Genomic DNA, 20,294 nt, shown 5'->3' with positions numbered 1-20,294 from the left:
CGATGACAACATGCAATAATGCAAAATGCCTTATTCTCCTGGTCATGTGCAGCGACACGGGCTTTAGAGCTCAGTGCCTTGATTATTTCTTTAGAAGGAGGTTTTGTTAGAATGTTTTGCTTCCTGCCCTAGCTCTGGAAAGAAAAGCATACAGAGAAAACACCATATTGCTTTATTCCTCGGTGTGTTTATACGTGCAACCCTCTGAATGCCCCCCAACTTACTGTATCTGATTCCCTTTGCCATACTCTAACTCTCTGTGTTTGTTAAAACAAACAAGTGCCCAGACAGCCACTCACATTACACTGGAACTTTTGAAACTGCCTGAAAACTGGGAACTTTTCAGATGCTGGAAAAGAGCGAGCTGTTCTGCAGTGGCTGCTGCCTCTGGCTTTCCTTCTCAGAAAAGGCAGTGAGTGGCCCTTCGTGCTGGGGGCCAGGGCAGTAACGGCAACACGGGGGCTCTGAAAGTGCTGTTGATCTCCATGCCTTCATGATGCTGCTACAGTTCTTCATCAGACCAAAGCTGACGAGTCTTAAAAGTGACCAAAGCCAGAGGCTGTGGCTGCAGAGCCCGGGCTGGTGGCTGCAGAGCCCGGGCTGGTGGCTGCAGAGCCTGGGCTGGTGGCTGCGGAGCCATGCCCAGGTTAAGCCTCCCCCAGTTCAAAAGTGAGGGGCAGAAGGAGATAGGGAACCTCTGCAGCGAAGGGGCTGCTTGGTTTGCTCATTTGCATCTCAATCCCCACAATGCTCTTCCGGCTACTCACAGCTATTCCATAGTAGTGCTCTTGGCTGAGATCTGGGAACACGCTCAAAGGGTGAGGCAGCTTTTGGATGCACTGAGCTGTTTTCTGTTTGAGCTGTGAAAAGCAAACATCTTTTCATGAGAGAACATTCGGAACAGTAATTTCTTGCATTTACAATTCAGAGAGAGCAAAACTTCACTGAAATCTGGGAGGAAAATATTGTATAATGTCAAGAGGAAACATAAATCCTCCGCAGCGAAGGCTTCGCACTACCCTGAAAACAGCAGTTGCTGAGTTACTGCACTGGCCTAACGTGTCAGGACTGGAGATATGGGTTCTGGAAACAGCTCTGTGCACTCAAACACTCGAACCCCAATAAAGCTCCCTCACCTTCCTCAAGGAGCAACTCAAAAGATGAGGATCTACACAGTCACTCAGGACACTTGCTTCCAAAGCCACTTTGAGTGTTTGCTTGTCACAGCTTCAAACGCAGGCATAAACAGCGGTGACTTTAAAGGACTCAGAGAGCAGGAGGCTGCAGGAGGAGAACCTGTTAGAGGAGAGATGGCTAATTTGCTTTAGCACTCAGATGTGCACATTCGGAGAAAACAAAATCAAGCGGTGATTAGAGATGGGCTCAAGCTCAGGTCTGGATTTACATTTTCTTCAAAGCACGGCTGTGTTTAGATCTTGGGTATTAGGGACAAAACTCTCCTGCCAAGTTGGGAACCAGCCGGAAGGCACAGTGTAAGGGCACTTTCAGTTGCAGGATTTTGGGTTAAGCACATCTCAGATGAACACGCAAAGCTGGTTTAAACAGTGGGGCAGAGCTAATCTGTTGAAAAGTCTCACTCAGCATTGCAGTCCCAAAGGGAATATATACGGGAGAGCTGCAAACTCCTTGAGAGCCTTGCTGGTCATTACCCAGCCCGTGTGTTGGTTTCGACATGCGTCCCCGTGTTTTGCAACTCCCAGGCAGCTCCCTCTCAGCTGATTTATTTTCACGCTACTCAGCTTGCAGGAGGTGAATCAGGTCCTGTGGCAACCCAGCAAAGCCGGCCGCCAGCGCGGTGGGCAGCCCCTCGCTGCCTGCACGAAGGGAAATCTGAAACTTTAAGGAGGAGGGGGAAGGAGGAGCAGGGGGGTGTTTTCTGGGAAGGCGAAGCCATAGCTAAACAGCACGCATGGCAAGGCAGGAGGGAGAAGAGAGTGGTATAAGGATTCAAACAAGCCACAGAGACGACGAGAAAATTAATACAGGAGCAATACTAAATAAACAGAATTGTAAGGTAAATCCAGCGGACAGGCAGGAGTAAGCAGAGTAATGAAACAGAGAGGTTCAGCAGCTGAATGAATGGAAAAATTTGGGGAATTCTTTTCATTTGGTGAGTGAGGACAAGTGCCACTTGCTCTCACAAAATTAAAATTAGCAGTGAAAATACTTTCATCCATAATTGCACCCTCCTGCTCATTCCTGCTTACTTCTGTTACTACTAATATCCGAGCACAGTTCCTATTACTCCTAAACCACTGCCACTCAGCTCTTGTTTTTCTTGTTTTTGGTTTGCTTGTTTGTTTTCTAATGGAAAACTTTGGAATATTACAGAAAACAACAGGTATTTAAAGGAAACTAAGAACATTTTCCTAAAGGAAGCTAGTGTTAACTGCACGCCTAAAATCAATCTGTAGAACAATGAGATTTCAGATGGAAAAGGGTCAACGCGAAGATTGCATTTTAAAGAGCAAGGCAGCATTGCAGAAGTGTTGGCAGAGGGGGCCAGGGAGCTCCGGGAGCAAGGCTGCCACGCAGGCAGCTTGGCAGCAGGCAGCTGCCCACTGCACCGGCGGCTCCTGCTGCAAGCCCGATGGAGCTTCTGCCTCTGGATGTTTGTGTTAGCATCCCCAGCAGCTCCCACCCAAATCAATGCATTTTGCTGTCAGCACAAAAGTGAGGCTTAGGTGTTTTTAGTGTCTACTAGTCCCATAAACAGAAAAGGTCTGGAATACAAGTATTATTTGGACATGTTAACTGCAAGACCTAACATCAAAATAAATAAATGAAAAGTGGAGATGCCCAGACTTGTGATGTGGCCAAACCAGTAGGTGTACCTCAAGTCACACCTATCGGCTCTCAGCGCATGAGGGAATGTGAAAACAGTGACGCTACCTCTGCAGGCAGTGAAGTTCATTTACCTTGAACACTTAAAAGGTACTTAAGGCAAATCAGTAGTTTGGCCAATATGTAGGTATGGATATTATATTTTCTAAATTTCTACACTTCCTGTTGCTGGCAAATAAATATTAGCTTTAGGACACCAAGGACCATTTTCCCATAACACACAGCTTGGTTTTCATCACACTAAGGGCCACAGCATCACAGTAGCAATGGTTCCTGTGCTTTTCTCTCCCCATTTGCCCCCTTTCAAACACCTTGAACTGTTAAGCAACATGGCCCAGGCAGACAGGAATTTGTGTTTTACCCTGTGCACATCAAACTGAAAAGCAGTGAAGGGAATCATGTCTGGACCCAAGCAGCCTATTGAGAGGATCAAAAAGGTAACACAAAGCACAAAAGATGGCTAAGAAACACAAATCATTTGCCATCCCACACAGCAATGCTGTCTCAGGACCCGGGGACCCAGGCAGAGGATTTAGTGCCTAAGCCTAGAGACTCCTCTGGGTTGCAGGCATTAACTCATGCTTGCATGCCTGAGACCGGATAAAGCTGAAGTCAAAAACAAAAACCTCGAAGGAGGCCTCAGCATATTGTTGTTTTGGGGATAGTCCTGTGCATTTCATCCACAAAAATTAGTGTTTTCTTTTCATTTCACAATAACCTAGGTATTCAAAAAGCCTGCCAAAAAGTACTCAGAAACTCTGTGTTTAATCTGAGAACTTTTCAAGAGGACCAATTGTTTGTTTCTACCATCTAATGAACATTAATTTCCTGTTTTAGAAAACGTAATTTATGCCACTGGTGAAGCTGATATTTATCTTGATGCATATCCTCTTGGCTGGCTTAGTTTTTCATTTTCTCCAGCTCCTCCAGCCTGCATGCACTCTGCAACCTGTGGGCTCAGCCTGTGCAGTCAGAAGTACCTCAAACCTATTTGCAAGTTTCCAATGCGCAGTGAGAGAGCCTGATAGTAGTCAGTTATAGTAAAAACAAAGCTAAAGAGAATATTTGTAACAGTGGTCTGAAGACAAAAATATTTTTCCCTTTCTGCTTCAAAACTTAGACAAAACTAATGCAAGTTACGCTAAACAAATCCAGCCCTTGCCAGGATAAACAAACATTTGCAGTGTTGTTTGCTACATGCCTGTCATGAAATAAAGACACTGACATGCATTTTAATGCAACTCTCTGACAAATTGTGAAAAAATAATTGTGCACTGTGTATTTGTTGCTAGGTTACGAGAAGGGAAGAGAATATTTTTGCAGACATGATGAACTAACAAGGTAAATAATTCAACTTAATCATTTGCAAATTTCACACTTAATTTTGAATAGCAGACCTTTTCAGAGCCCGGACCAACCTCAGATCTGATGACAGCAATTTTTTAGAGCAAGGCTGACAAGCTCCCATGCACCACATTTGGCCTATGGGATAGTTTTAATACGACAAACTTCCCCCCAAACACAGCAGCAGTTTTTCTAGAAAAAGGGCAGTGAGATTTGCATCATTGTTGTTAACAGCACATGTATTTTCATTTCTTTTTAAACTCAGTCACTCACTAAATGAAAGACTTCTTAGGAAGTATTGCAGCATTAACAGAGAAAAAAAAATAAAAGATCTCTCTGTACATATCCAGTCTGTCTGCACAGAGCTCTTATCAGCGACATTCTGGGAGACATACCACTAATTCTGATTAAAGCAGATCAGGGATTGCCTAACTAATCCATAAATTCCGACATTATTACATATTTGCTTAAGGAAAAACAGTGGATCAAATCACGGAATCAGATGTGCACTGCTCCACAAAGTAGGGTCCTTTGTGCTGCTTTGTGGCAGTATTTGCAGGGCAGAGGGATCTGAAGGAAGGGGCAAAGGGCCACGCATCCCCGGTCCCCTTTAGCACCACCAAGCTCAGCAGCAGGAAACACCCCTCCAGAGACCTGAAAGCTCAGAAGAGAGTCTTTCTATTTTGCAGAGTTTCCAGATAACAAACAATATATCTGCTGAAAGAGTTTCTGTTTTTTATTTATTTATTTAGGCTTTTTCTTTAGATCAAAGCATGTTTCGGCTACAGTGGCTTCATTAGGCCAGATTACACTGTCATTTAGGTGCCTACAAATGCGACCACAGAATTGCCACGCTGATTAAGTAGGGGACTGAGGACAAGGCAAGTTAAGTTCTCTGTCAAAGTCTCTACTCAGTTCTTTGCAAGACCTTCTGAAAGTTGTTTCTCTGTATTATGATTCTGAATTTAGCCAATGGGAAATTCTGAAAATCAATTGACACAAATTCATGTTGCCCTGGCTATTTAGCATCGTAAGAGCAGTGGCAAAGGCAAAACAACATGAAAGCCTGAAGGTATGGTAACAGGCCTTGTTGAGGCTAAAAGTTTTAATACGGCATGTCCCAAGGACAGTGGCAAGCCATGAACTCTAATGAAAACTGGCAAGCAATGACGTGTGAATTAGAAGGTATCTTTACGCAGAAACACCACGACGCCAGAATAAATTTTCATATTTTTAGTGGATGTTGTGGTCAATGAAATTTTCTTTCTTTTAATGCTTTTGGAAGCAGTACTTGTATATTAATTCTATAGTTTCCTAACCTGGTAATTTCAAATAGGAACATCCAAAGTATATAAAAACAGCAGAGAGGAAATGTATATATATATATGTATACACATATAGGTATCTTCTGCTTTCTCAGACAGGATTCTGGCTTAAAGTCTGATCAGATCCATTCAAGAGCAAAAAACACCAGTGTAAAGCTTTGAAGGAAAGGGAAACCTCTCTCCTGTTGATTTTACTAGACAACTCACACTCCCAGGAAGAGCTGCAGGAAATTTCTTGTTAGGTATCAAACTTTCTCATTTTTCTCTTCCTTATCCTCATGCTCACCAGACTGGGTTGGGCCTTATGGGAACCCAAATGCTTGAACAGACACGAAAATCTGACAGTCTGTATTTCTTTTCCCTAGTGGTGACCTAGCTCATGCTAGTTAACATGTCTTATAAGTAGAATTCTAGAGTTCTCACTCATCATTTAGATCAGGCGCTGTTTTTAAATTTTCCTTCTTTTAGACTGCAAGAAGGAGATTACTCTCTTCCGTATCGGAAGATTTATCTCTTATCAGTTATCAGACATCTTTTTTTTATCTGTTTTATACAAAAAGGACAGATCATTTCAAGAGAGAGGAAAAAAAAGTTAAAAAAAAAAAAAAGTAGAGCTAACACAAACTGTTGATTATCTTTGTATCTGTAGTTCTATTTCATTTCATGCCTCCCTCACTTCACAGTACTATAACCTTTTTGAATTGCCCTCTGTGATATCCACTCCTTCACTGTTGACCATTGCTCACTTATTCATTGCTTGTTGGATCAGCTGGGCACTTGCACAATCAAGCCTTTGTTATGCTTTCAGACAGGCTGCAAGCCACAATATTGAAGCAGCACAAGGACTGTTTCCTCTGCTGGTATTCTTCTTCCCTTGCATTTAGGAAGGCAGCATCCTAAATGCATGGAAATGCCCATAAAGCAATTACAGCTATAATTCATTTGACAGTTCTCATTTAATTGGTTACCCATAGTCTTTTCCCCTTTAATTGTCATTAGAGAGTGGAATATCCAAAATTATGAAGAGTTTCTGCAAGCTGGTCAACTGAGAAACAAGTATTTTCTTCTTTAAACAGTGCATTTGAGTGCAGGTTTATTTAATGAATCAGTAGGTGATGGCTGGTGATGCACAGTTAGCAGGGATCCTGCAAGAACTGCTCCCTCCAACCAGTTAATTGGCCCAAACAAATCGGAATGTCGCTTTCTAACTAATAAGCACTGACAATAATGAAGAGCAACTGCAGGGATGGTGGGAAGATAAAGGAATGCACATACCAAGGTTCTGCAACAGTATGAAATGTCAAAGTTCAAGTTTACATGCATAATAACCACAACTGACACATGGTTTTTTTGGGTGCATAAATAGTTTGAGAACCCAAGACGAGGACACTAACAAATATAACTTTATACAGTTGGAGGTTTTAAAACAAAAATGAAATGTTTGTGTGCATATACAGATGTCCTAGTATTTAAATATCCATAGGATCTGTTTCTAGGCCAGTGCTATTGCTGGATTTGGACACCTAAACACCCTTGAGCTCTGTCTCAATAGGCAGAGTATCAGACATAGCACAAGAAGCAATGTTAGCAAAACGTTATTTTTAGTTGATTTCACTTGAAGTCAAAATGAGGATCCTGGCTTCCCAGATGATGAAATTAAATCTCTCTCTCCTCTCTCTCTCTCTTAGTAGGAAAAAAAAAAAAAGTACCTTATTTGGGAAGGGAGAGTTTAGATAGAAGTTAAGTAGCTGGGCTGATTATGGGAAGAATAAGAGTATTCAGCAGAAGTAGAGTAAGGATTTTGTCGCAGGGAGGGAGAAGCAGAGCCTTTTGTGTATGGTGGTTTATTGCAGGCTCTAATGGCATCAGGATGATGTTACCAAGGAGCTTCTACACAATTAAATAATTTACTGTCATCTCTTATATCCCGCTAGCACAACAATGTGGTCTCCATAGACCTGTCCTAAAGCAGTTGTGATAGCCTAATTCCATTTGTAGTGCTCTGTCACAGAAGATGTCATAACTTTATCTGAAAAATAAATACATACTTGAAACCATTGTCAGCTTATTCACACAAAATTATTGTGAATTGGTAATGTTTTTTAAGAGGATTATTATGTAGTCAGATCTGTTGAGGTCTAAAGGGCTCCAGGCCTTTCTTTCCTTTCTCACACATCCCAGTGCTGGCAGCTCCCACCGTCCCCAGTGCTGTATGGGGCCACAGCTTCTTTGCTCCCCTGAAGCCCGGGAAAAGCTGCAGGGCTGCAGCCCCAAGAGCCTGGGGGTATCATCACCTCCCACTCCCACCGCAGCCCCCACTTCCTCCAGTTGGACACAAGGGCCCATGAGGAATGTCGCGGTCATGAGCCTGGACGGGACAGATGAGCTCACTGGGCTGTGCCTCCATCACTCCCACAGCCCGGGAGCCACACGCACTGCTGGGGAAGAGACTGACAAGGCATCACAGATACCCCTTAAGCAGCTTTTTGGCTTGATCCCAATAGATCTCGGGGTTCCCAGGTTAGCAGCGTGCTTGTCAGGCTGCTCAAAGGCCTTCCTAGCCCTGAGACTAGTTACAGTCAGAAAAGAAAGCACACAGAAATGGGGTAACAGCTTTTCACTGAAAGAGAACAGTTTCCTGTCTTTGTTCTGCTCACATCTGGTCAATTTTCTGACAAGAATTGCATCTTTACTACTCTTTTACAACACACAGCCAATACAGCTGTAAGGGCGTAAGCTGCTCACTAAAGTAGCCTTTGTATTATCAGCAGAATTATTAACTTAACTGAAGCTGTAAAATCTGTTTTACTGAAGATGTATGAACATCAGAGAACTTTGAATTTCATAACCCAGGGTGAGTCTGAAGAACTGGCATTTACAGGAACATGGAAAAGCCTTCTTTGCTTGAAAATCAAACACCACTGAAGTGGAATTAGTGACAATAAACTGTACTTTAAAACCCAGTTTTCAGAGTAGCTTAGTACTTTAAGAATGATAGAAAAAATATAATAAGATATGATATAATAAGATGTCTTTTATGGGGTAGTATAAAGATTTAAATAACCTATTGAAATCTGTTTTTGATGTAGAGGTATTAAGTAAATATTACCATGTTCTCTAGAGCTATACAATTCTTGTAATCTTTTCTTCAGAGGCCTTTGGTTAATCCATCATTCAAAATGTTATTAATTTCCTTTCCTGTCTGTATGTCATATAAAGATGTGCATCCAATACGTTGCCTTGTGGATCTCTGCATATTATACACGTCCCAGTTCCTGTTATTTATACATTCCTTTGTAGGAATATGATTTATTTCTTTAAGCACTTTCCCATCTTAAAATGTCAGATGCTTCCTGTCCTTATATACAAAGAAGTTTAGCCTCCCAAAGGTATTAAGTTCAATAAAATTCTCACTGTGGACAATATGAATTCAGCAGTGAATCCTTGGGAAATATACAATTCCACCTCTTTACCTCAGCTCTCTAGTGTAACTTTATTTCATAAGTGCTTCACACTTCAGTCATCAAGAAGATCAAACAGAGGTATGGCTTTGAAAAACAAAGAACCTAAACTGAACTTTCTAAAGGTTTACTCTTCTTCAAGTAGACACTTTGATTCTCAAGAGTTATCACTTGTGGTGCACAGGAACTTGTCAAGATTAGGAAAATGGGATTTCAAGGCTAACTTTTATCTATCTTCGTTATCTGAATCTTGTTATCTCTTGTAAATAACATTTTTCCCTCAAATAACTTACTTATAAAACTTTTTCGGTAAGTAAGGAAATTACCATTATTACTTTACTGGGTTTCAGATTGGTTACTTAATAACAAAACCAAACCATATTAACCGAGGTGGTTATACCACAAGCAGTTGCCTACCAGAGGACTTTCTGAAACAGCTTCACCAAAGCAAAAAAAGCAAAGATGCTTCATTATTGCATTTTTTAAATGTGGTATCATATAGAAACATTCATTTCAGAAAAGACTGCCAAATGAAAGTCTAGCTTTGCATAAGACTGCTCAATTTTTGAAGCACTAGGCAAAGAACTTGCTCTGTCAAAGAACCATGCCTCTCCTTTTTCACTGCTGATCTCCTGCCTGCGAGGAGTTAAAGCATCTCCAGCCTCCATGCCATAAAACCACGCTAGCCGTAAAGGTATACCCGGCTGCCTAAGCTGCAGCAGCTAAGAGAAGCACTCAAACAGAACAGGGAAAACCTGCACAAAGCTACGGCGTGGCCCAGCAGGCTGATGAGAGAACAAGAAATGAAAGTGCACACCGGGTGGGATGACTGGCAGTGGTCAAGAAGAGTGTAGGTTTGGGGGTGTGGACCGGTACTGAAATGAACGGGATCTTTCCAGTTCCCCCACAGAGGTACCTAAGTCCAGTACTCAGGTTAACAGAATATTTATGACATTTGCCAACTCATAAAAACAACCACAGGCTTCTTCAGATTGACTCATATACAAAAAAGAAACAAGCAGCAGCAATATCCTCTGTAACGACAGCTAATGTTTCAAGAGAGAAATGTATCACACAACAGCTCTTCTCCTAAGAGCAACAGCATTTTTTTCAGAGAGGTTATTCAAACTCAATATGTCTAAATTATAAGATGTTTTCTTTCAAGCAATTAACCCTGCAATTTCACCAGAGCGTTTGAAGTCTTGAGTACACAGGGAAATTGGCTCAAACAAGTCCTAGGGACTGGTCCCCACTGGTAGTAGCAAAGGAGGTGAAGGCCAAAGGAAGGCATTAGTAACACTTGTGCAACTCCCTTAACAGGGTGTACACATGTAACTAATTGGAAACCAGTAAACAATTCTGGCATTGAAGCACAAAGCAGATAATCTCACTCACACTACCTCGGTCATTTTCTTCTCATGTGGCTGCCTGGAATAAAACTGCTAAAATACTGTTTCCCTCATGCAGAAAAAGATCTAGGGGATATAATAGATCACAAGCTGATTAGGAGTCAACAGTGTCAAGCCATTGTGAAAAAGGCAAACACTGCACTAAGCTGTGCAAACAGGAGCATGGCTTGCAAGACGTGCAGTAATCCTGCCCTGCTCAGCACTGCGGCAGCCCCAGCGGGAGCATGGGGCCTGGCCCCGGGTGTCCTCCTCCAGCCGAGATGCGAAGGGCCCAGAGAGAGTCCAGAAGAGAGATGAGAATAAACAGAGGTGTAAAACATCGCCAGCGAGGAAAGACCTAATGAATCCGATGTGCATAACCTAAACAAGAGGGGGGAATGTAACAACAATTTGCAAACGCATAAATCATGGCTGCAGAGAGGAAGAGAGCGACTTGTTCCCTGTGTGCATGGTGGACAAGGAACAAGCGATTTGGGATGGAGTTTGCAAGGCCTAGCAGGCAAAGGAGGGGTTAACGGAGGCATTAGTGAGAAAGCAGCTGAGAAGGCACACAGCTGCAGGGGAGAGAAACACTCAGGAGAGGGCTATCAGAGGACTCTTAAGGAGGGGGTCCTCAGGCCCTCTTAGGGGGAGGGGTGCAGGCTTGAAGGATGTTGGGTTGTGTCTTTTACTGGGTTGGTTTAAGAGAGTTTAGTCTTATCTTTGGCAGGTTACTGGCCTGGCCTCTTCTTTTGTATTGATTTGGTGTGTTTGATTATGACAGTGAGTATTCTTTAAAGGCCTCCAAAAAAAAAAAGTGGTGTAAGGTGCTAAGGCTTTACTTAAAAAAAAAAAAAAAAAGTAAAGCTTTTCACATCTGGTCTAAAATGTGATCAGAGTGCTGAATCTACTAAAGGAGAAGAAAATGAGGATGATTTTTTGCCTAAGGGAAAACATTTCAGTTCTTACTACTACCAAAGGACTTCAGCTGAGGAACTGTACATTGGGGGCTGAAGACCTTTTTCAGGGAATGGAGATGGCTAGCGAGAGGTTTCTGTATAAAAGGGAAGATGTTAGGCAAGAGATTCAGGCTTGCCAGCTCTGAAATGGGGAGGTGATGAGTTCCAGGATCTTTTTGCTGGGGGACAAAGATCTTAACCTGGCAAACTTCAGGGGGCTTTGAAATCACAGCAAGATCTAGGTCAGATATCAGGAAATTCTTTTTAAGGGTAAAGATAGGAAGGATTAGAATAAATTTTCTGAGGATGTTATGAAACTTCCATTATTGAAGGGAGGACTTTGAGAATAGGATGATAAGTAGCTGTGAGGGAGTTCTAAAGCTGATCTTATCTCAGGGCAGTGGGACTGCTAAATGAGCTTCTGAAGTCCTATTCTGCTCTATAATGCTATAACCAAGAATACTGCATCTCTTTTGTTGCCACTCAGCTGTGATGCTTTATGAAAATAACAGCATTTTTGGAGGCTAAAAGCATTCTTTGAATAGAAGTGGTTTCAAAACTATCTCTAGGCTGAATATTTTACCTACTTTATTGAATGATTCTTTCAACATGGTGTGCTTTGGGACTATTACTGAGGCTTGTAAATTCAGAGACAATGTGTTAGAAGAAACCCCTATACTTGCTCATTCTGTCTTTCCAACAAATATAAAAGCTGCCATTCTCTACAATACCAAATATCTTTGTACAGATAATCTTCCCCTCTCAGTTAGCTTGTCCTCTGCAAAAAGACTTAACCCAAGACTAAATAACCCTAGTGATACCCTACGGGAGCAGTTTTGTTGTTGTTGTTTTTTTTGGGGGGGGGGGGGGGGCACTTTTTTTTTAAACTTCCAGTGAAATCATTTGATCTGTGCTCACAACTCCGTAGGTCTAAGTTGTTCATGCTATAATTAGTCTGTGCCATATTTGAAGTGACGGAGTTGAGTGTAATGAAAACAAGGTAACTTCCTAGATGTTATGTCTTTCCACCAAGATCAGAAAAAAAAAATTATTTGATAGCTGAAGCATCCAGAACTTGCAAGCTCACAGTAATGATCCTAAAGAGACGATCAGAAATAAAAGCTGAAGACAAGTATAAGGAGACATGCCTTTGATTCTGCAGCACTTCTAGCTGAAGCAACTGTTGGCGTGCTGTTCCCTACCACTGTGAAAATTTTCAAAGTAAAGCAATTGGAAGTAAAACTAGGCTCAAAGCATTTGTGCTTGCTTCTAAATAAGTCTGTCATGGCAGCATTAGGAGACCTCTTTTCATTCTGACCCACATGAAAGAAGAATAGGCACTGAAACAATGAACTGTTGTTTCAAAAACAACTTAGTTGCCCAAGAACACAGAAATTCCTGGTAGGTTTTCAAAAGGCAGTTAGGTAAAGGCTCTGAGTGGAAGTTAGATGCCTAGGTTGCATTGAAGTCCCACGGAACAATTTTTTCATGTTTGTGGGCCTTTAAAATTCTGTCCAAAAACCTCCAACATGAGAATCCCATTTTAAGTAACTTTATTTAGTTACCCTCTGTGGTCAGCTACAGAATATAACTTAGAAAACATTTCTGGTGGTTTTCATTGGTTCTCTTTCCTTGGGGAAGGAAGCAAGGGTTTTTGCTCTGGGTTTTGTAGGCTGGTTTGCATAATGAGGCATTGGTCTCTGACTGGAACTTTTGTTTGGTTCAGCGTGAGTAAAGTAATACTCTTCTACACTTTCTTAGATAAAGCAAGGCATGTAGGCAATGTAAAAGCGCTAGCAGTCTTTGTCGCCAGAAAAAAAGAAATGATCATATTTAGCAATGCTGTTCACAGCGAGATTAAACCAAAGCTGGATGGAAAGAAGCTGTGTAGATAATTTGAAATAGATTCCAAGGATGAATTACTGCTTGGCTGTCTTCCTCACCTCCTCAATTCTCAGATTTGTGTGCCAACAAACATTTTAAGATAACTCTGCTCTGTTTGCTCCTTGAATTGTCTAGCTGTTTAACAGGCTCTTCAGATAAACAGGGGATAATCTCAGGATTTTGCTCAACAAAGATTGCTTTGTGCAAATTTTAAAAATTCTGAATAGGTTGTTGTACAGGGCCTGTTCTCGCGATCCCGTTTAGTTGTGAGTACTTTCAAGGGAGTAAGTGGTTGCACAATCATGGCTGGAGTAAGTAAATGATCAATAATGATATCATTACCATCAACTATTTTCTTTTTTTTTTTAAAAAAAAAGGTTATTAAAAATACAATGGTAGCACTGAACAGGCCAGTCTTAACCAAGGGAAGTACTAAGGACACAGACAAACAGAATTGAAGAGCATGTGGGAAAGTGCAGGCACATGTATTTAAGACTTCAGCACGTCCCCACACCGGCCCTTCAGCGCTGCCACCACGGGGCCAGCACACCCCTGGGCTGGGCGAGTGCTTGCGGCAGCCCCACACAGGCAGCGAGCAGCCATGCTTGAAAACTTCAAGACACGCGACAGAGGGCGGCCGGGGCAGTCCTCACGGGCCGGGCTCGGCCGCGGGACTGGGCCAGTGCAGCCCTCACGGGCGGGCCGAGCCCCGGGAACGGCCTGAGCCAGGCCCTGCTCCCCTCAGCGCCGCGCTGCTCGCCGCCTCCTGGAGCGGCGCGCACCACCCCGCCGGCGCTTCCGGCCTCTCTGCAACCGCCCTCATCTATCGTTGGTCCTCCGGGCTGTGGCGGCTGCACCGGGCCTGAGGAGGGAGGGGGGGCTCGGCAGCGCCCCGGGGCTCGGCCCTGAGAGGGGAGGGGGGCATTGCGGCGGGGCCGGTCCTGAAGAGAATCTGCCTCCTGCCCTCCTGCCCTGCCTCCCGGCCGGGAGCTCCCGAACAGCCCCGCCTCCCCCCGGGGGCGGAGGGGCCATGGCGGAGGCGGGGGGGGCGGCCGGGAGCCCCCCGGCGGGGCAGGGCTGCGGCGTGCAGGTGGTGCGTGGGGCTGGGGGCCGCGGGGGTTCGTCGGGGTTTGAGGGGGCTGAAGGCAGAGGGAAGGGTTTGGAGGGGCTGTGGGGGAAGGCAGAGGGGTGGGTGTGCAGGGGCTGTGAGGGAAGGCAGCGGGGCTCCTCGAGACCTGGTTGTCCTTATAGAGTGAGGCGCTGGGCACATTTGGTTACCTGGGTTTGAAAAGATAGCCTTAAAACTTTCTTACGAAGTGTGATTCTTCTCCCTGGAAGGTTTTATTTTTAATTAGTTTTTCTTTAGCAAATATATACACGTACCCAAACGTATACACATACCGTGGATACAGTTTGGCAGCAATTTATGTTTGGGTTTAGCGAGGCAAACATACTTGTCCTGAAAAAAGGCAAAATAACACAGATTATTAGGCAAGTGAAAATGATGAACTTCACAGAATCTCAGAGCCTAAAAGCAGGTCAAAGCTTGTGTCCTAAAAGTCTTCCTGGGTTCATTTAAAGTATCCCATGGATGAGGTTTGACAAAACTAGCTGGTTTCTGCCAACAACCCTGAGTTTTTAAAGGGTTTGGAATACTGATATGAAAGCCATCATTTAAGAGTAATGGTTTCTGACTTCTGTAAAATTTTCAGTGGTGTTAAAATGATTTTTTTTTAAAATTTATTTTCCACATTCACATATGGAGATTGGTAAGAGCCAATGTGAACTGCAATTTGCCGAAGCTGAAACTAACATTTCACTTTGGGGTTGTTTATGGTGTATGCCCTCAGTAGAGGAGGTAACACCAGAAACAAGAGGTTTCTTGGGTGTAAAAGTGAGTTGCACAGTTTCTGTCACTTTTTTTAAAACTCACATTTCTCCAACCTTGTGATCGATGTATTGTTTTTCAGTAGCGTAGCTGAGGGAAGAAGGAAAGTTTTGTTGTTGGGTAATACATTGGTAGAAGAAACAGGATTGAACTGCCTGCTAATCAGTTAGCATTCTGTCATTTTGCCATACATCAAAACTCACCTAGCGGAGCAGCCATGAATCATCTTCAGCTTAGTCAGGGCAAAACGACTTCACTAAAACCACCTAAAATCACTTCAGGCCTTATTCTAGAACTTTGAAGTCCAGAGGAAATCAGATGATGTCACAATGCTCCAACCCAGATCAGGTTCATAATGTTCATGATGATCATTTAACTGTTGTGCTTGGCTGTTAGGCCATGAAATGCTCCTCTGCTGGATTTTGCTATAAATAAGTCTCAGGTAATAAAAGAATAATTCTGACTCAGTTAACCTTGTAATGACAAAAATACATTAGTTATATACAATTCATGTCCCTGTGTTGGCTCAAAATTGTTGAAAAGAGCATTATGCGCATTTTACGTTCTCTATTGTGGCGACAGTTTTCAAATATAAAAATGCTGCAAAGAGAACTCAAACAATAACCTGTGCTGTGAGTGGGCAGTAGGAGTTAGCATCAACTGAGCAAAAGGCTTTAAGACTTTAGGAAAACTGTGTTCCAGGTCTCCCTTAGAGACCTGCTTTTAGAGATTGCTTTAGCAAGGCTGGTGTTTCTCACTGGAGACTGTGGTTTGTCAGCAGTGACAGAGCTGTTGTTGGTTTTGTCCTGGGACAGAACATCTAGACAGGATCTCTTCAGTCTACTACCAGATGACTTTTTTCTACAAATCTGCACCTGTACGTGAAATTTTGTGTCCAAGTTCACGTTTTTCTCTCTTTAAATGAACCAAGGTGTCTGGAGTGCTTTGGTACAGTCCCACAATGGTAAAAGTCAGTTTATAGGTACCCAGCTTGGGGCAAGTGCCAAGTACAGCTTTTAAGGCTGGCTACAAACGTACAAATGAAGTAGAGAGAAGTGAAAAGCTAAACTCTGTGGTGTATTTCTCTTTGGCCTAAAAACAAAACAAAAAAAAACGTAAATGCAGAAAAACAGTAAACTGATTAAGAATGGTAGAACCCAAGGAATTTCTTTAGTATCGTGTGTTAGCAGTGCTCAGGCATTTTAATCATATTGCTGCATGCAGTTATTTGTATGGATTTGTTAATTTTTCAAGTTTTACGTGGCAGCATCATCAGCAATTCAGTGCTGTACCGTATTTTGATGGGCATGTAGCTTACCGTTGCTCTGACAGTTGTGTGGAAGTAGAACTTGCTCATAGGAAAATGTTCAAGAGCATGCTAATCTGTTATTAGTGGCTCTGTTGAGATCAGAGTTGGTGACCTCAGGTATTTATGGATTGCTTTTATCTGTGCTGCCGTTAAAGTACTGCTTTTACTGTTTTCAGTTCAAGCTGAGCAGAAAAGTCCTTGAATGATGATTTGCGCTGCTGCTCTGACTGAAAACAGGAGCTCACTATGGAAAAAAAGCAAAGAAGTTCCAGTTTTACAGTTTTCAAACCAATGTCAAGCCAGTTTGTGACGGTATAGTCAAAATTGTACTGAGTTAGGTAATTTAAAAAAAAAAAAAGATGAAGAATCATTGACTATTCTGGATGTCCAAAACTGCATAGGAAAAATTGGAGAATACTCTTCTTTCTGAATATGTTAGATTGATTAGCATGAACATTTAGGGTCTTATTTTAATTGCAATCTAAACATAAGGGATATTAAAATCCTGAGCAGTTTGGATATATTGGTTTACAATCTCAGGCCTGCTTATTTGTTGAAGTCTAAATACCCTAATGAGCCATACTTCTGAAATAATCTTTTTTTCTGTGTTGTATTTTTTTGTATTCAACTTGACTTTTTTTTTCACCTTGTCCTTATTTTACTTGCTTATCTCTCTACAACAGAAGCCAAAGACTTTCTTTGCTTAAAATTGTAGATACCTTTGCCTCTACTAGTTTTAAATACCCTTTTTCCTGTCACAGCATCCTGCCAAAAATCAGGATGTTCATTCATTTTAGACCAGTATAGTTTTTTTTTATTTTGCTGTGAAGTGCTGTTAAGTTTTTTATTTGTTAGTCATTGTTACTGTACATTGTACTCTGCGATATCTGAGTGTACATATATTGTACTGTGTAAAAAGAAAGAAAAAAAACCATAAAAACACTCGGTGTGCACAAAATACATCTACATCCTGATGTGCGCATTTGTGTGTGTTTGCACGATGTGCATGTTTTGCACGATGTGCGTGTACTCAGCTGTGCACCAGATCTGTAACAAGTCCATTTTCAGTGCTCATCTGGTAGATTCTCAAGATTCTCACATGCTCACAGTAGGAACTGATCGTCTGGTTCTTCCAAGTGCGTGTTTATGGTTACACCACACGATAAGGAGTTTGAGTTCTGTTTCTAGGAACTTCTTAAAATGTCCTGTGAGACTTCTTACAAGTTACTTGGGCTCTTTGCCTTAAATTCCCCATCTATTATAAGGCACCTGAACAGGTACTGGTTTGGCCTCCCCCTTTACAGACATTGCCAGTGTACTGTTACTCAGGCAAATTTCCTAGGACTGGCATGCTGTGAATGGAAGGTATTCTTTTTGAGATATAGAAACAATTTTGGGGGTTAAAAATGAGAATACTGATGAGTACTTAAACAGAGAAATCCCTCATCTGTGATTTCTAACCAATTTTAAAATGAATATTTCAGATAAGTTTTCACACTTCATGCTTATGGGGCTGAAACAACAGAGGCTATAGGAGGAAAGCCTGTAGTTGAAATGAGAGACTAAGGAACTATGTCATAAGTCATCTTCTAATGTGTTTGATATCAATTTTAGATAAAACCATATAAAAAACTTGTCTAGAGTCCAAGGATTCAGGCTGCACATACAGTATCTCCAGTTAGGTAATAAGTCAGAAGAAAAATTGATGAGTAAGATCTCTTAATGGAAGATAGAAGTAAAGAGTGTCTTATGAAATGCAGGAATACTGGAAGCAAGTTAGTGTCGTGCTATAGATGGTTTGTCAGCATTTTTCGTTCAGTAGTCTCTTGTTTCCTTGGAGATCTACCAAAAGTAGAACTCAGCAAATGTGAAGTTTGAGAGAGGTGAAAGCAAATCATGTATTTAAAATAAAAATAAAGGTACCTTGCCTACTTCCATATTCTTGTGATCCCTTTTTGGTGAAAGTTAGTTTCAGAAAGATCTGGCACTTCTCCTTTTTAATGAATATTCTTGTAGTGTAAGGACAAAAATAGTGCTTACTGACTTTTTCTTTTTTTTTGTAGTCTGTCATTGTGCCTGTTCACAATAGTGAATGCTGGTTAGATGAGTGCTTGAAGTCTGTCTGGGAACAAGATTTTAAACAAACCATGGAGCTGTCAGTTTTTAATGATGCCAGCAAGGTATGTTTCAGACCTTATTGAAAATACTGTCCAAGTCAATACCGTCTCTGATAGAAATTTTTATTTTGGCTGTTTGGTTCACCACATAAACTAGAATAGCCGCACCTCTGTCATCATTTTTCTAGGACAGTTCAGCTGAAATCATCGCAAAATGGAAGGTCAAGTTGGAAGATGCTGGTGTTCCAGTAATCATCGGTAGCAATAATTCTTCTCAGCCTCGAGGAGGTATGTAACTTAATAGTGATTTTTTTTTAAGAGGTAGGTTGCTATGATAGACATCACTGTTTTACTTTAAGAAGTGTCTTAGTAGCCACTTGCATTGCAATGGAAAAAAAACACATTGGATGCGGAGGTCTGGAAAAAAAAAACTCATTCCAATTTAGAATTTGGCCCTGTTGTTTTTGGCTCCATAAGATTTGTTTATATGGCCAGGAAAGAAGAACTTGGCTTGATACTTATGCTCTACTCAGCAAAAGAATTTTGTTTAATTGAACTGTACACAATGTTGTTAATGCTTACAATTTTACTGTGGCTTTCTGATATCTGATTTATCTTCAGAAGATAGGTCTTAAGAAAAAAGAAATACAAGATTTCTTACATAATCATTTAAAAAGTAAGTGCTTGTCAGGATTGTAGAACAGACCCTGAAAATGTGAAACAACGACTAACAAGCAAAATTATGTGAAAAGGTTTATTTTCCTCCTGAATCTCAGTCCTGCTTCTTAGTCACTTGAAGAATTTCCCCCTTTCCCAAGATACATTCCTTGGAGTAAAGTCCAACTTTATAAACAACGCAATTTAATTGAAAGTCATAGATTTTTTTAATTTTTTTTATTTTTTACTCATTAATGGCTGTGGAAAAACTTGGCCATGTTCCATAATGTGGAGATTGCAGGTTTCTTACTGCTGCCATTGCAAAACTCTACTGATTTAAAACAGTTTAATTTGTGGTCCAAGCCAAATGAAGAGGTGGTTCTGGGGTTTTGCAATTGGGCTGTAAATAACAGTCATGTTGAATTATGAAGTACTTTGCTGCTGGATGAAGATACAGATGGTTGGATATGAACTGTAAAACTTCTGTGTTTTTAATTTTAATCTCACTCTTTTTGTCAGAAGTGGAGGAAAAGCCAGTGTTTGCTTTTGTTAAAGGGGCAGAGGCCTGGGGTGAAATGGAAAATGCATTTTTGATACCACTTTGATCAGATCAAAACAGAGCTTTAAAACAAGTTTTGATGTGGGAGCTAAAAACTCGCACTAAAACTCCTTGGTATTTACACAAGAGGCTAAACCAATATGTGCAGTGAGCTACCTGACAGGTCTGTAGGGGGATTCCCTGTTGATTTACATGCTACTGCAAATTACATTTAGCCAATGGGAGAGATAACAAACAAATCTCGCTATAAATTTTTCTTCTTTTTTGTTTGTTTGATGTTTGGGCTTTTTTTTTTTTTTTAGCAGACAAGCTTGCTAAAATATAAAATAGAAATAAAAGCATGTTGCTCTTTGAAGAAGCTGATGTTGAGTGGCATTAAAGTTGGAGAATCACGGCTGTGTTCTGAAGATCAGTAAGAGGATGAAGCAAACAGAACACTGCTCATATTTTTATGGGAGCTGTAGATACAATATTTCTGTCATTCTGGGTTTTGTGACAGTGAGTAGCCAGGTAGGAATTAATATAAAATTTCATCCAA

The 20,294-nt window shown here is 41.6% G+C and overlaps 1 protein-coding gene across 5 annotated transcripts in view; it reads left to right on the top strand.

Moving 5' to 3' along the window:
- The first annotated feature begins 322 nt into the window (after positions 1-322).
- Positions 323-20,294, top strand: part of B3GNTL1 (UDP-GlcNAc:betaGal beta-1,3-N-acetylglucosaminyltransferase like 1) — a 137,421-nt gene continuing 117,449 nt past the window's right edge. The window contains exons 1-4 of one of the 5 annotated variants that reach the window (XM_080560690.1): positions 323-326; positions 14,206-14,319; positions 18,487-18,603; positions 18,729-18,828. In XM_080560690.1, coding sequence (XP_080416816.1) covers positions 14,257-14,319; positions 18,487-18,603; positions 18,729-18,828 — 280 coding nt within the window. In that variant the 5' untranslated portion in view covers positions 323-326; positions 14,206-14,256. Of the gene's footprint in view, positions 327-1,915; positions 2,036-11,145; positions 11,167-14,205; positions 14,320-14,390; positions 15,992-16,016; positions 16,736-18,486; positions 18,604-18,728; positions 18,829-20,294 lie in introns of those variants that run through there. The other 4 variants (XM_080560688.1, XM_080560692.1, XM_080560691.1 and 1 more) reach the window with 4 other exon arrangements.

This window comes from Anser brachyrhynchus (assembly GCF_964034855.1).
Source record: "Anser brachyrhynchus genome assembly, chromosome: 18".
NCBI classification, from domain to species: Eukaryota; Metazoa; Chordata; class Aves; order Anseriformes; family Anatidae; genus Anser; species Anser brachyrhynchus.
Note: the sequence above shows the minus strand (reverse complement) of the source record. Positions and strands in the feature narration are given on the sequence as shown.